Source organism: Ranitomeya variabilis, chromosome 2 (genome assembly GCF_051348905.1).
Source record: "Ranitomeya variabilis isolate aRanVar5 chromosome 2, aRanVar5.hap1, whole genome shotgun sequence".
Taxonomy (NCBI): Eukaryota; Metazoa; Chordata; class Amphibia; order Anura; family Dendrobatidae; genus Ranitomeya; species Ranitomeya variabilis.
Genome location: NC_135233.1, coordinates 566,809,835 through 566,824,930, shown reverse-complemented (window position 1 = coordinate 566,824,930; position 15,096 = coordinate 566,809,835). Strand labels below are relative to the sequence as shown.

Sequence of the window (15,096 nt, the reverse complement as noted above, 5' to 3'; positions counted from 1 at the left end):
GTAAACAATTAAGCGGAATCAAAAGGGTTAACGAGTGTTCTGGTAACTTATCAGCCCAGGGAGATCCTGACTGGAGGGTCCTTTTTCCAACGTGGATACAGTCACCAGCAGGGCTTGAGATTCTGGTCTTTTCTGTGTCTCCTGGAAAGTCCGGGGTTAAGTCTCTGCAGCCTGTTCTTCTCAAAGTGAAACTGGAACCAGGAAATAGCACAGCCTCCGTTGCTGCTGCAGGAGCCTCTGTGTACCAGGCTGACAGTCTCTCTGTAATAACACTGTCACACACACACTGGGCAGTTACTTATCACACTCAGGGATCTTTGCTTGTCACTGCGGTCATCAGGGCTGCACAGTCACTGTCTCTGATTCAGGAGGCTTCCAAAACTACACCCCCACATCCAGCCTTCACTCTGGTGGGTATCTCAGCCTCAGTGCCCTCACGGGGAGCACTACTTTTAGGGGAGCACGGCGCTGCAGCCTGCCCTCTCTTTGGCGCGCTGCCTTCTCTCTGCTCTCCCGCTCTTTTCTCACCACTCCCCTCTCTCTTCCCAGCAGTCCCCTGGTCCCCTCTGTCCAGGCCAGAACGTCTTCCCCCCCAACAACCCAGCTGTCGGACTATGTGGTTCCAGGCAAGGAGCAGGGAAAGCAACCTCCTTACAACTGAGCCGTGAGCACAATGTCCCCTATATCTAGCACTGATCACTGAGCCGTGAGCACAATGACCCCTTTGTCTACTATAGCACTGATCACTGAGCCGTGAGCACAATGACCCCCTATATCTACTGTAGCACTGATCACTGAGCTGTGAGCACAATGACCCCCTATATCTACTGTAGCACTGATCACTGAGCCGTGAGCACAATGACCCCCTATATCTACTGTAGCACTGATCACTGAGCCGTGAGCACAATGACCCCCTATATCTACTGTAGCACTGATCACTGAGCCGTGAGCACAATGACCCCCTATATCTACTGTAGCACTGATCACTGAGCTGTGAGCACAATGACCCCCTATATCTTGTACTGAGAATCAAAACACTACCTATATCTAGCAATGAGCACCAAGACTCCCACTATACCTGGTGCAGGGCTGCAAGACTCCCCTACATGTAGTGCTGGCCCCCAAAACGTCCCCCTATATCTAGCGCTTATCACCAAGACTCCCCCTATATCAAGTGCTGGGTGCCGAGAATCCCCTATATCTAGTGCTGGACAACAATATTCTCCCTATGTCTAGTGTTGGGCCCCAAAACCCCCTATATCTAGTGCGGGGCCCAAAGACCCCCCAATATTTAGCGTTGGGCCCCAAAACCCCCCTATCTAGTGTTGAGCCCCAATAACCCCCCCCTATATCTCATGTTGGGCTCCAAAAGCCCCCTAGAGCTAGTGTTTTGCCCCAAGAGCCCCCTATAGATAGTGTTGGGCCCCAAGACCCCCCTATATCTAGTGTTGTTCCCCAAGACCCCCCTATATCTAGTGTTGGGCCCCAAGGCCCCCCTATATCTAGTGTTGGGCCCTAAGACCCCCTTATATCTAATGTTGGGCCCTAAGGCCCCCCTATATCTAGTGTTGAGCTCCACAAATACCCCCCTATATCTAATGTTGGGCCCCAAGAAACCCTGTATATAGTGTTGGGCCCCAAGACAATGTATATTTAAATTAAATATTTATATATTATAATTGAATTTCCATCTTTGAACACAATTTGTTGTTTTGTGCTCATTCTGCTCAGTACAAGCCTGACTGGAGAGTGGTGTCAATGAGATGCGGTGTTCACCTCGGTATGGAGAGGTGGGCTGCTGCGGTGGTAGAGCAGGTGGCGTACACTCATTCAGAATAGTGATACAAGTTTGTAGCAAGGTATCCAAACCTCCTTGAAATAGGATCAAAGTAGCAGGGGAGACGCTTAGTCAGGGGAAGGCAAGAGACCGGTTGGGGAGAGGACGACAGGGTCCTGTTGTACAAAATGAAAATATCGGATAGAAGCACAGGTCAGAGTTCAGAGCTAATGGCAAGCAAGAGAGTATTCAGATCCATATCCAGCCACATTGTGCCCAATAGCCTGGTCAGGGATAAAGCGGAGCAGGCTGAGCCGTGTTGGCAGCACAGACATTAGTGTGGAGGAGACATGAATGGAGCACGCAATTCCCTGATCAAAGGGAAAAGCTAATCACTTCACGGTCTGGACCCACGATACGTCAGCCATATGTGACTGAAAACCATGCCCACGTGCAGGAGTGAATAAATGTTGGCAAGACTTTTTTTTTACCGTAAACTCGTGAACTTTTTTGCCTCTATCGCATGTGACTGCGGCACCTCGTAAAACTACATCTACCGTGGTTGATCATTCTGCTACTTATTAATTTCCTAAGATTTTTGTAGAGATCCGAGTCCAGATCTGTCTGAAAACTCTATTTCCCAGCAGTAGTCTATATTCTGCTCTCTGCAGATATCTTACCTGCTAATTTCATTCTTATTCTATCTCTACAGACAGGTGAGAGAAGCCACAGGAGCCGATATCAACATGCGGGTCGGGGTCCATTCTGGCAACGTTCTCTGTGGGGTCATTGGACTCCGGAAATGGCAGTTTGACGTTTGGTCACATGATGTCTCCTTAGCCAACCGCATGGAGTCTGCAGGCGTGCCGGGGTAGGACTGTGATTAATTCTTTCTGCTTGTCAACCTCATTTGCATGTAACAAGCATTGTGAATAGGCTTGAAAAAAGCTATTTGGCCGAAAGTTGCTCCATGTTTGTCTCCTCACTGCTGAGATGTTTTACTTTTTTTTTTCTTTTTTTTTTTTATAAAAATCGGAATTGTATAAGGATCTCTAAGTCCTGTCGTGTTACAGCTACTGCTTGCACAACAAGAGCTCATGACATGACATGCCACGTATTGTGGATGCAGAGTATACAATGGTGGTGTTTTCCTTCCGGCTTGTCCGTACAGCCCCTCTAGACACTAAATTACATAGGACACCCCCTAATCTACGTCAGTGGCTGCAGATCCCAGTGTCAGCTTCTTGGGCTGAATTTTAATGAAGTGTGAGCGCTGTATATACGATGTGTGAGCCGTATTCACAGAATATCAACCTATGAAAGGGCTTTAAGATTTACATTAGGGGGCGGTCAGGGTTTAGATTAGGCTCTGCTTACAATGGCATCCTGGCTTTAAGGAAAAGTGTCCCATGATCGGTTCTGCTCTAACCATGGGCAGCGTGACACCGAGGCCGGATCCTGCATCACTCTGAACCTCTGCGGCGTTATGGTGAAAAACAAGCGCGGCCGGGGACAAGATGAGTAGTCCAAAGGACCTGTCCCAATCGGCCTCTTCCCACCCGCTCAGACTCACACGGCTCTCTGTATACATGAGCCAATGGGTATGTGCCTCTTGGACTCGTCACCTTGTCCCGGCCACACTGTCCAGTGTGTTCTTCTCTGTAGTGTCACCATGTGGCTCGGATCACTAGCATTTGACATAATGTTATGATCAGTGACAGGTCTGGAAGTCAGATCTTCTTTGGTTAGTAAGCATTATGCCGTCACAATATGGTGGTGAAATCCTTTAAAATGTATTTTTCCTTTTTTTTTTTTTTTTTCTTATGCATGAAATATTTGATGTTGTTTATCTTTTTTCACATTACTCAGTCGCGTTCACATCACAGAAGCAACATTAAGGCACTTGAATGAAGCCTACAGTGTGGAAGATGGACATGGAGAACTCCGAGACCCCTACCTAAAAGAAATGAACATTAAAACCTACCTCATCATTGATCCAAGAGTGAGTGCGATGTCCATGGATGACGTGAACCTGTGATGTTTATTTATTTGTAGAACATTTCATGTACCCTCCATAGCCCAGAACTATGGGGACACCCACCTAAATGTGTTCAGGTGTTTCAGCCACAACCATTACACACAGGTCGTAGGATGTGTCACAAGGCAGGCTTTCATGTGTATAATCTGCCCCAGGCTACACTAGAAATGTATCGTGCAAGCGTCTAAGACCGGCAGCAGCTCAAACAAAGGAACCTAGCCGCAATTGCCTCAGTCCAAAATACTTCTAGGGGTGACGTATGAGTGTGTCTGCGTGTCTGTGCAAGCGTATGTATGTATGTATGTATGTGTGTGTGTGTGTATGTGTGTATATATGTGTATGTATGTTTGCGTGTATCTATGTATATATGTGTATGTGTGCGTGCATGTATGTATGTATGTATGTATATATGTATGTATGTATGTCTGTATGTATATATGTGTGTGTCTGTATGTGTGTATATATGTGTATGTATGTTTGCGTGTATCTGTATATATGTGTATGTGTGCGTGTATGTATGTATGTATATATGTATGTCTGTATGTATGTATATATGTGCGTGTTTGTTTGTATGTGTATATATATATATATATATATATATATATATATATATATATATATATATATACATATATACATATGTGTGTATGTATGTGTGTCTGCATGTATATATGTGTGTATGTATATATGTGAATGTGTGTATATGTAAATAGTGGGTTTTTTTTGTGTAATTGTAGTGATATGTCTATTATACAGAATAGTGAATGATTAACAACAACAAAAAAAGCAAAAAATAAAAACCCAATGAAATCCAGAAAGGACTCTAAAAAATATATATTAGAGAGTGATAGTTGTGTGTATCACAAAATGGTACCAATATAAACTAGAGCAGGTCTTAAAAAAAGCCCTTTTATTTAGCTCTGTCAGCGGAAAACCTAAAACGCGTGGCTGGGCATGTACAGGTCCTTCTCAAAAAATTAGCATATAGTGTTAAATTTCATTATTTACCATAATGTTATGATTACAATTAAACTTTCATATATGATAGATTCATTATCCACCAACTGAAATTTGTCAGGTCTTTTATTGTTTTAATACTGATGATTTTGGCATACAACTCCTGATAACCCAAAAAACCTGTCTCAATAAATTAGCATATCAAGAAAAGGTTCTCTAAATGACCTATTACCCTAATCTTCTGAATCAACTAATTAACTCTAAACACATGCAAAAAATACCTGAGGCTTTTAAAAACTCCCTGCCTGGTTCATTACTCAAAACCCCCATCATGGGTAAGACTAGCGACCTGACAGATGTCAAGAAGGCCATCATTGACACCCTCAAGCAATAGGGTAAGACCCAGAAAGAAATTTCTCAACAAATAGGCTGTTCCCAGAGTGCTGTATCAAGGCACCTCAATGGTAAGTCTGTTGGAAGGAAACAATGTGGCAGAAAACGCTGTACAACGAGAAGAGGTGACCGGACCCTGAGGAAGATTGTGGAGAAGGACCGATTCCAGACCTTGGGGAACCTGAGGAAGCAGTGGACTGAGTCTGGTGTGGAAACATCCAGAGCCACCGTGCATTCCCCAGGTAAAGCCACTTTTGAACCATAAACAGCGGCAGAAGCGCCTGACCTGGGCTACAGAGAAGCAGCACTGGACTGTTGCTAAGTGGTCCCAAGTACTTTTTTCTGATGAAAGCAAATTTTGCATGTCATTTGGAAATCAAGGTGCCAGAGTCTGGAGGAAGACTGGGGAGAAGGAAATGCCAAAATGCCTGAAGTCCAGTGTCAAGTACCCACAGTCAGTGATGGTGTGGGGTGCCATGTCAGCTGCTGGTGTTGGTCCACTGTGTTTCATCAAGGGCAGGGTCAATGCAGCTAGCTATCAGGAGATTTTGGAGCACTTCATGCTTCCATCGGCTGAAATGCTTTATGGAGATGAAGATTTCATTTTTCAGCACGACCTGGCACCTGCTCACAGTGCCAAAACCACTGGTAAATGGTTTACTGACCATGGTATTACTGTGCTCAATTGGCCTGCCAACTCTCCTGACCTGAACCCCATAGAGAATCTGTGGGATATTGTGAAGAGAAAGTTGAGAGACGCAAGACCCAACACTCTGGATGAGCTTAAGGCCGCTATTAAAGCATCCTGGGCCTCCATAACATCTCAGCAGTGTCACAGGCTGATTGCCTCCATGCCACGCCGCATTGAAGCAGTCATTTCTGCCAAAGGATTCCCGACCAAGTATTGAGTGCATAACTGAACATTATTATTTGATGGTTTTTTTTGTTTGTTATTAAAAAACACTTTTATTTGATTGGACGGGTGAAATATGCTAATTTATTGAGACAGGTTTTTTTGGTTTTCAGGAGTTGTATGCCAAAATCATCAGTATTAAAACAATAAAAGACCTGACAAATTTCAGTTGGTGGATAATGAATCTATAATATATGAAAGTTTAATTGTAATCATTACATTATGGTAAATAATGAAATTTAACACTATATGCTAATTTTTTGAGAAGGACCTGTATCAACACAAATGATGTCTTACGGTGTAAGTAAGCTTACTGTTTCTGTATTATTTTTTTTCAAGTCAAAAGAACGCCAGATCCTGAACCACCACATTTCTAGGACCAGAGCAAATGATGGTCTGAAAGTCCGACCCTCAGTCAGGATGACAAGATATCTAGAGTCATGGGGAGCAGCAAGACCTTTCTCTCATCTAGAGTCAAACGAGCCCTCAACCACTGTGACACCAGTAACAAATGGAAAGCCGAAACGGGTTAGTGGCAAAATTCTCATTTTGTTGATCTTTTCTTTTGAACGTATTATACAAATCTGTGTTCATTGTGAAAAACAAACATTTGGGACTCCACAGACCTAAGTTACGGTGGCCACACATCTTGAATGTCTGTCGGTTGAACACTTGTAAGGTTCACATTGTTGCAGAGAAATGTATTCAGCAGTGGCCACCAATAGATCTGCCCTTTTTGCTTCGGCATCCGCAATCCAGAGCACTGCTAAGAGGGCTGGCTGAGACCGGCCGGTCCAAAGGCACATGCAGAGTCCCCTTTACAGGTGGAAATCAGTGGCCTTCCTACCACCGCCTGTGTGTTGTAGTACCTCCCTACTGAGCACCACGGGATAGTCCTCACAACTGTCGTGTATGTTTCTGTTCTTTCTCTCCGTCCCCCCAGATGATATGGATAGGACGCACCCGTATGACGGGGTAGGCCTGGAGTTATTTTATAGGGACCCTAGGGACGCCCCTCTCCCACAATTGCCTCCGTTGTCTTCCTTAGGTGCAAAGGTGAGACAGCCAACCTAAAGTTAACTGCCCGGCCGTAGTTCAAAGTAATGCGTAGAGTCTCTTACTTCCTCGGCGTTTCGGCCGCCGGCTACGCGCCTCAGAAGGATGTTGCTGATCTTGGGGCATGTCTCCTTCTGGTTCTATGTCCTTTGTGCTGTGATCCCGTTTCTCACTTCTCCACAAAATGCTTCGCTTCGTGTCCTTTCTTAGGAGTCTGCCGCTAAAGACACAGGCACGGCTCTGTAACGATCTGTCTGTTCTAGGCCGCTGTCAGGATCCCACCCCTGACAGGTCCTCTCTCGAACTCTCCCCTGCTACTTTCTTCCCAACTTCCTATCCAACCCCCAGTTTTACCCATGTGTGGGGAGTGGCCTAGTAGATAGGACCTTTTGCTCCCCCTGGCGGCCGGAGTGTGAAGTGTAATGTGTATCTGAGATACCTGGTCAGGTGAACTCCTTTAGTGCCATCAGATGTACCATCACTCCCCTTAGTGGCGGAGCGACAGTACTGCAACGACCAGGTCTCTGGGGCGCTGCACTCCCCCCCGGTTAAGTCCAGTACTCCCGGACTGGGAAAGAAGAACAACAATACATGTTAGCAAAAGACATACAAAATTTTGAAATGCAATAAACAAGTAAATTTAACAGTGCTTCCCTTTATGGGAGGTGAGGACACTTGAACGTTGCGAAAGTTTGGTCATGCACAGTTCATGACTCCCAGTTCAGTGGGTGCAACCTTGAAACGGCAGGGACCCCGGGTAAACAAAGGGGTCCCCGTGAAAGTTTTGGAGCAATTCACTGTCCATTACTCCATTGTCCATTTTTAAACCTGTAACAAAGATATTTACACAAACATTTTCAACCAAATAGCAACTATCGTTAATATCTCCAAGTTTTGTAGCGAAGTAGAGTTTGGTTCTTGGTGCTACGTGTAGACCTCCTCAGTGCAGGGGTTGCTATTGGCCTAACAGGGCCCGCTATGCTTGCTATCGCTGGTGTAGTGCACTGTCTTCTAGCTACACTTCTAGTGAGACTGGGTAGCACTGGCATGCTGGAGCTCTCAGGACTGCTGCTACTAATGGTGGGCATGGCAGATTCACCGATAGCAGAGGGAGGACTTGCCGGTTCAACGGTTGGCATGGCATCCTCTGGTGGGGTCTGCTGTGATTGCGGGTCCGGATGATCTGGCACCACATTTAGCTCTGGCGGTTTCAGTTGACGAAACGTTAAGACAGGTACCACGATGGCTTGATTTATTTGAGTCCAGGACTGGGGAAAATTGCCAAGAACAGTGTGTATCATCTTCTCCTCTTCTACAGGTGGAGAGGTTCTTGGATCTGCTTCCTTTTCTCTCAACTTATCAGGGCATATTTTAAGGTGATCTCTGGTATTGCCGTTGAGGTTTCCCCTCCGTCTTTGCTGATGAGACAGACCTTCGTATTGTCAAAATCGTATGGCAGGATGGTATACGGTTCCGCTTCCCATTGGTCGTCAAGCTTGTGTAATCTCCTCTTCCGTTTGAGTACTTGCTCACCGGGTGACAAGGGAATTGCAGGAGCATGCTGGTTGTAGTCCCTTTCTTGTTTTTGTCTGGCTTGGGCTAGACTTCTTTCCACGCACTCCTGTATTTGGCGGTACCGTTGCTGCCTTTCCGTATCCCAATCGGCATCTGGCGAGGTATCTTCGGGGGTTAGGACCCCCATGTCTAGATCAACAGGTAACTTGCTAGATCTTCCTCACATCAGGTACGCTGGGGTGCAGTTGGTGGAATTCACTGGGATGTGGTTGTACATGTCTACCAAGTCAGGCAACTTTGTTGGCCATAAGTTCCGTTCCTCCACAGGCAAGGTCTTCAGTAAGTCTATTACCACTTGGTTCATCTTCTCACACATCCCCTTAGTTTGTGGATGGTACGGCGTGGTTCTGATCTTTTTACACCCGTACAGATTGCAGAACTCCTGGAACACCTCCGCTTCAAATGCTGGCCCCTGGTCAGTCAGTACCTTCTCCGGGTACCCATGTGGAAGTACTGCTGGAAGGTTTTGGCTGCTGTCCTGGCCGTTAGATCTTTGACCGGCACAACTACCGGGAATCTAGAGTAGTGATCCATGATGGTAAGAGCGTAGACATAGCCTGACCGGCTAGGTGTTAGCTTCACATGATCTAGCGCGACCAGTTCGAGCGGCCGTTTGGTGATGATAGGCTGCAAGGGAGCCCGTTGGCTGTCACGGTCCCTCCTGCGTAGGCTACATGGGCCACACTCTCGACACCACTTCTCAATGGCTTTCTTCATGCCAATCCAGTAGAACCTCCCGCGGAGTAGCCTCTCCAACTTCCTCCATCCGAAGTGGCCTGCCCCATCGTGGTACGCTCCCAGAACCATTGGCGCATCTTGCCTTGGGACCACTATCTGCCATACCAATTCATGGGTGCGGGGGTCGATGCTTCTCCGGCACAGCTTACCGTCGTGAATAAACAGTTTGCTTCTCCCCTTCCACAGCTGTTGTGTCTCTTATAGGTCATCCGGGCCGGGATGCAAACCTGCCTGCGTCAGGAGCTCTTTCACCCGACGGACTGCGGGGTCACCATCCTGGGTTTCTGCCCATCCATGGTGGGGCAGGGGATTCAGCGTGGCGTCCTGCTTGTTCTGGCGCCTGTTCTTCACATGATGGGAACACTGGGTGGCCTTGGGGCGATGGAAAGCGGGCAGCTCTACCTCTTCAAGTGCCTCCGGATCTTCCCCTGTTTCTGGTGAGGTGGGGTAGAGTCAGTGCCCACGTGCAATTCCCGACACCAATCTTTCAGTTGCCCTGCAGAACCGTTGTTCTCCGCCGGATTGGAGGGGACCAAGGGTCCGGGTGCCTGTATCACACTGTTATTAACAGTAAACAGTTTAGCAAGTGTGGCATATTTGGTTAGGTGGACTTCTTCCTCCCCACAGTTAAGAACACGTACTGGCACCCTCCCCTTGCGGACGTCAACCACGTCTCTGGCTGTCAAGAGTGTAGGCCTATTATCTGAATATACGGGTTCTACCAGGGCCTGATAGTCTTTACCCCTGAGGCCTATGGCTGCTCGACACCATATTAACATTTCACTCCTGGGGGGTATCGCAATGGGGTTTGAATCACTCACTGTGACATGACCAATTTCACCACCAGTCAGCTCCACTTGCTGTCTCTGCATCAGAGCCCTGATTTCTTTCTGCAGGGCACGTTGTTCACTGTAACCAGCTGTTTCTGCTACCTGCTGTAACAGGACAATAACTTCTGCAAGACAATTTTCTACGACATTAGTACCAATGGTCATCATGGGATTACATTCACGTCGGTCAATATCAACAATTACAATCCCTTGGGCCTCCAATTCTACCCGCCCCACTTTAATGGTGACCTCTTTGTACCCCACTTGTGGCAAGGGCTGACCATTACTGGCTATTATGGTAAAATCATCATCGGGGCCACGGGTAATGTCGCTGTCCTCCCAATAACGTTTATAAAGGATGTAAAGGTACCTTCACACTAAGCGACTTTGCAGCGAGAACGACGACGATCCGTGACGTTGCAGCGTCCTGGATAGCGATCTCGTTGTGTTTGACACGCAGCAGCGATCTGGATCCCGCTGTGATATCGCTGGTCGGAGCTAGAAGTCCAGAACTTTATTTCGTCGCTGATCACCCGCTGTCATCGCTGGATCGGTGTGTGTGACACCGATCCAGCGATGTGTTCACTTGTAACCAGGGTAAATATCGGGTTACTAAGCGCAGGGCCGTGCTTAGTAACCCGATATTTACCCTGGTTACCATTGTAAAAGTAAAAAAAACCCACTACATACTCACCTTCTGATGTCTGTCACGTCCCCCGCCGGCGGCTTCCCTGCACTGAATGTGTCAGCGCCGGCCGGCCGTAAAGCAGAGCACAGCGGTGACGTCACCGCTGTTACTGCCGGCGCCGCTGACACATTCATTGCAGGGAAGCCGCCGGCGGGGGACTTGACAGACATCAGAAGGTGAGTATGTAGTGTTTTTTTTTTTACTTTTACAATGGTAATCAGGGTAAATATCGGGTTACTAAGCGCGGCACTGCACTTAGTAACCCAATGTTTACCCTGGTTACCCGGGTGCTGCAGGGGGACTTCGGCATCGTTGAAGACAGTTTCAACGATGCCGAAGTCGTTCCCCTGATCGTTGGTCGCTGGAGAGAGCTGTCTGTGTGACAGCTCCCCAGCGACCTAAACAGCGACGCTGCAGCGATCGGCTCATTGTCTATATCGCTGCAGCGTCGCTGAGTGTGACGGTACCTTAAGGCATAGTCGTCACCTGGGAACCGGTGTCCAGCAAAGCGTTCATGGGGATACCGTCGATCACAATGGGGAGAACTGGTCGCCCTCCGATGTATTTGGTTCTCCAGTTTTGCGGGCCTGATCGTCCTACTCCTGGGGATTGGCCCTCTGCCCCAGGGGTTGCTCGTTTAAATGACAGTACCTTGCAAGGTGGCCCACCTGGTGGCAGTGGCGGCAGATAGGTCGTCCGTCCCGATGAAAGCGATCGTCGTCCCTGCCTCTGGTCGGCGGAATCCTCCTCTGTCGCTGCCAGGGGACATCCTCCGGTCTGGAAGCCAGCTGGATCTTCTCCTTGGGGGCCTCCTGTAGGGAATGTACGGTCACGGCTAGGGCAGCAACGCTCTTGGTCAGCTCCTGCATCTGGAGGCATAGTCCTGCAGGGGAATCGTCCTGCAGGGGAATCGTCCTCCAGGATCTGGGCATCGGCGGCAATTGGGGCATCTGGCGCCACCTCCTGGTGGTACGTGAGAGCTTGACGCCTGGGAAGTACTGCACGGCTGGGCTGTCGCTCCTGTAGCGCCTGGATGGCTTTATCTTTGAACTGCGCGAAAGTCAGGTCTGGATTCTGCATGGCCAGGAAGTGCAGTTGGGCCCTTTGGTGACTGCACAGGAGCCCCTCAATGAACCGCTCTTTCAGGAGTTTATCCTCATCTTGCATGCTATTTGGGTCATTCTGTTTGATGGCCCGCAGTGCCTCCTGGAGATTGAGGGCATAGTCCCGTAAGCTATCCTGCGGCCTCTGCTTGCACCCATAGAACGTCAATTTAATTTCTGTAGCGGTGCGGGTGTCAAAGGTGGTTTTAAGCTTGGCAAAGACCTGCTGCGCAGTTCTCTTATCCGCTGCGGGCCAGGACTTCACTTCTCTCCGAGCCGCTCCAAAGAGTTGGCCTGTTATCATATGAACTTTCTGAGGCTCTGTCAAGGGATAGAACTCGAGCAGGCTGCAGATCCCTTCCTTAAAGTCAGTTAGTGTCTGCGATTCTCCAGAGTATCGCGGGAGCCAGGCTGCTCCAGGTAGGTACGGCATGGAGAAGGGCATTATGGCTGCTGTAGCCACGGCAGTATCCGGCTGGCTGATGGGGGCGGCAAGCTCTGCAGTAACCGGCGGTGGTACAAGGCCCGCGGCTGCGTCTACTGCGGGGCCCGGAGCAACCCCTGGGTCTGCGGCTGCGACCGCCGCCTCCGCTCCTCCTGAATCAGACATGGCCGTTCCTTCCCCCTGCTAACCTACTGGAAGTCGGGGTTCCTCTTCCGGAATCGGCACCTCACCGCGTCTTCTTGTTCCGCGCTCTTTTCGGCCGGCTCCGCCCACGAAGCTATGGCTCCTCCCCTCGTGCTCCGCACGGCGCGGCAATGGCGGATTTTGGCGGCAAATAGCAATACACAGTCTTTGCAATAAATCGCTATTCAAGTACAATTCAGTCACAGTTCCAAGGCACACATGACCTGATTCTTCAGGCTTAAGTAGATCCTGTTCGTGACGCCAAGTTGGAGCGGCCCCCAGACGCAGGGCAACGGGGTATTCGGTACCGGGGGTCTCTCTCTCTGTTCTGGGGATGTCACGGTGGCCTGACCCGGTCCGTGGCCCTGCTAAGGGGCGCCCAATTAAAGATGTAGGTGACTGTGTACGTCGCAGTAAATAACGAGGACACAGGGTTGCAGTCTCTTTACCTCTTTACTGAAGGCTTCGGCATCCGCAATCCAGAGCCCTGCTAACAGGGCTGGCTGAGACGGCCGGTCCAAAGGCACATCCAGAGTCCCCTTTACAGGTGAAAATCAGTGTCCTTCCTACCAGCGCCTGTGTGTTGTAGTACCTCCCTGCTGAGCACCACGGGATAGTCCTCACAACTGTCGTGTATGTTTCTGTTCTTTCTCTCCGTCCCCCAGATGATATGGATAGGACGCACCCGTATGACGGGGTAGGCCTGGAGTTATTTTATAGGGACCCTAGGGACGCCCCTCTCCCACAATTTCCTCTGTTGTCTTCGTTAGGTGTAAAGGTGAGACAGCCAACCTAAAGTTAACTGCCCGGCCGTAGTTCAAAGTAATGCGTAGATTCTCTTACTTCCTCGGCGTTCCGGCCGCCGGCTACGCGCCTCAGAAGGATGTTGCTGATCTTGGGGCATGACTCCTTCTGGTTCTATTTCCTTTGTGCTGTGATCCCGTTTCTCACTTCTCCACAAAATGCTTCGCTTCGTGTCCTTTCTTAGGAGTCTGCCGCTAAAGACACAGGCACGGCTCCGTAACGATCTGTCTGTTCTAGGCCGTTGTCAGGATCCCACCCCTGACAGGTCCTCTCTCGAACTCTCCCCAGCTACTTTCTTCCCAACTTCCTAGGGAAGGGATGTTGGCAGTAATCTGGACACTGCCCTAGATCACCAGGGGTGTTGGTATTAATCTGGACACTACCCTAGATTACCAGGGATGTTGGCAGTAATCTGGACACTACCTTAGATCACCAGGGGTGTTGGCGGTAATCTGGACACTACCCTAGATTACCAGGGATGTTGGCAGTAATCTGGACACTGCCCTAGATCACCAGGGGTGTTGGCATTAATCTGGACACTACCCTAGATTACCAGGGATGTTGGCATTAATCTGGACACTGCCCTAGATTACCAGGGATGTTGGTGCAACGCCCCCACAGCCGCAGGGCCGAGGGGTACCCGGTACCGGGCCTCTGAGTCTCTGCTCTGGGGTTGTCACGGTGGCTAGGCCCGGTCCGTGACCCTGCCGAGGGGCGCACAGTGAATGATGTGACGGATGTAGATGGTGGTGGTGAGGCTGTAGTGGTGCGGTGCAGTAAATAACGAGGACACCAGGTTGCAGTCTCTTTACCTCTTTACTGAAGATCTCTGGGTCCTCAGTCCAGAATACGGTTCACCAGGCTGCGCAAGTCCGGTCGGTCCAATGGCACCTCCAGAGTTCTCTTCACAAGTGGAAATCTGTGCCTTCCCTCTAGCGCTATGTGTTGCGGTCCTTCCCTGCTGTGCTTACGGAAAGTCCCCACAACTGTTGTGTCTGTTTCTTAAGTTCCCTCACAACTCGATTAGATGATGTTCTGCTAATCCTCCGTCCCTCCCTGATGTTACGGTTAGGATGGCACCAGTTTGACGGGTAGGCTCGGAGCTCTTCCGGGACCCTAGAGTCGCCCCTCTCCACAAGTTGCCCCCCAAGACTGCATAGGTGATTTAAGTGAGACAGCCCGCCTTAGACTGACTGTCCTGCGGTTGGTTTAGAGTATTGCTTGAAGCTGAATAATATAATACTCCCTCGGCGTTCCGGCCACCGGTTTTGCGCCTCAGTAGGATGTTGCCTCGGTCTTACAGCATGACTCCTACTGGTATTCTCCTTATTGCTTGATCTCGTTTCTCACTCAGCACAATCTATCTCGCTTCTGATCCTTCCTTGGGCACCGCCGCTATCCTGAGCAGGCACGGTCCCGTTACGTTCGCTCTAGTTGCCAAGCCTCTGTCAGGATCCCACCCCTGACAGAGACCCTACTGTATCTTCCCCCACAACACCTTCTGCCACAAGGTGTTGCCTGGTTCCAACCCAGTCAGCTTTCTGATCTAACTTCCTGCCTGACCCCCAGTTTACCCACTATGGTGGGGAGTGGCCT

At 49.2% G+C, this 15,096-nt stretch overlaps 1 protein-coding gene across 2 annotated transcripts in view; it reads left to right on the top strand.

Annotated features, from left to right (window-relative positions):
- The window catches only part of ADCY7 (adenylate cyclase 7), a 175,487-nt gene that overhangs the window by 131,239 nt on the left and 29,152 nt on the right, over nucleotides 1–15,096 (top strand). For both annotated transcript variants that reach the window (XM_077288219.1, XM_077288220.1), the window contains exons 10-12: nucleotides 2,490–2,648; nucleotides 3,647–3,779; nucleotides 6,418–6,606. In XM_077288219.1, the coding sequence (XP_077144334.1) occupies nucleotides 2,490–2,648; nucleotides 3,647–3,779; nucleotides 6,418–6,606 (481 nt within the window). The remainder of the gene's footprint in view (nucleotides 1–2,489; nucleotides 2,649–3,646; nucleotides 3,780–6,417; nucleotides 6,607–15,096) is intronic.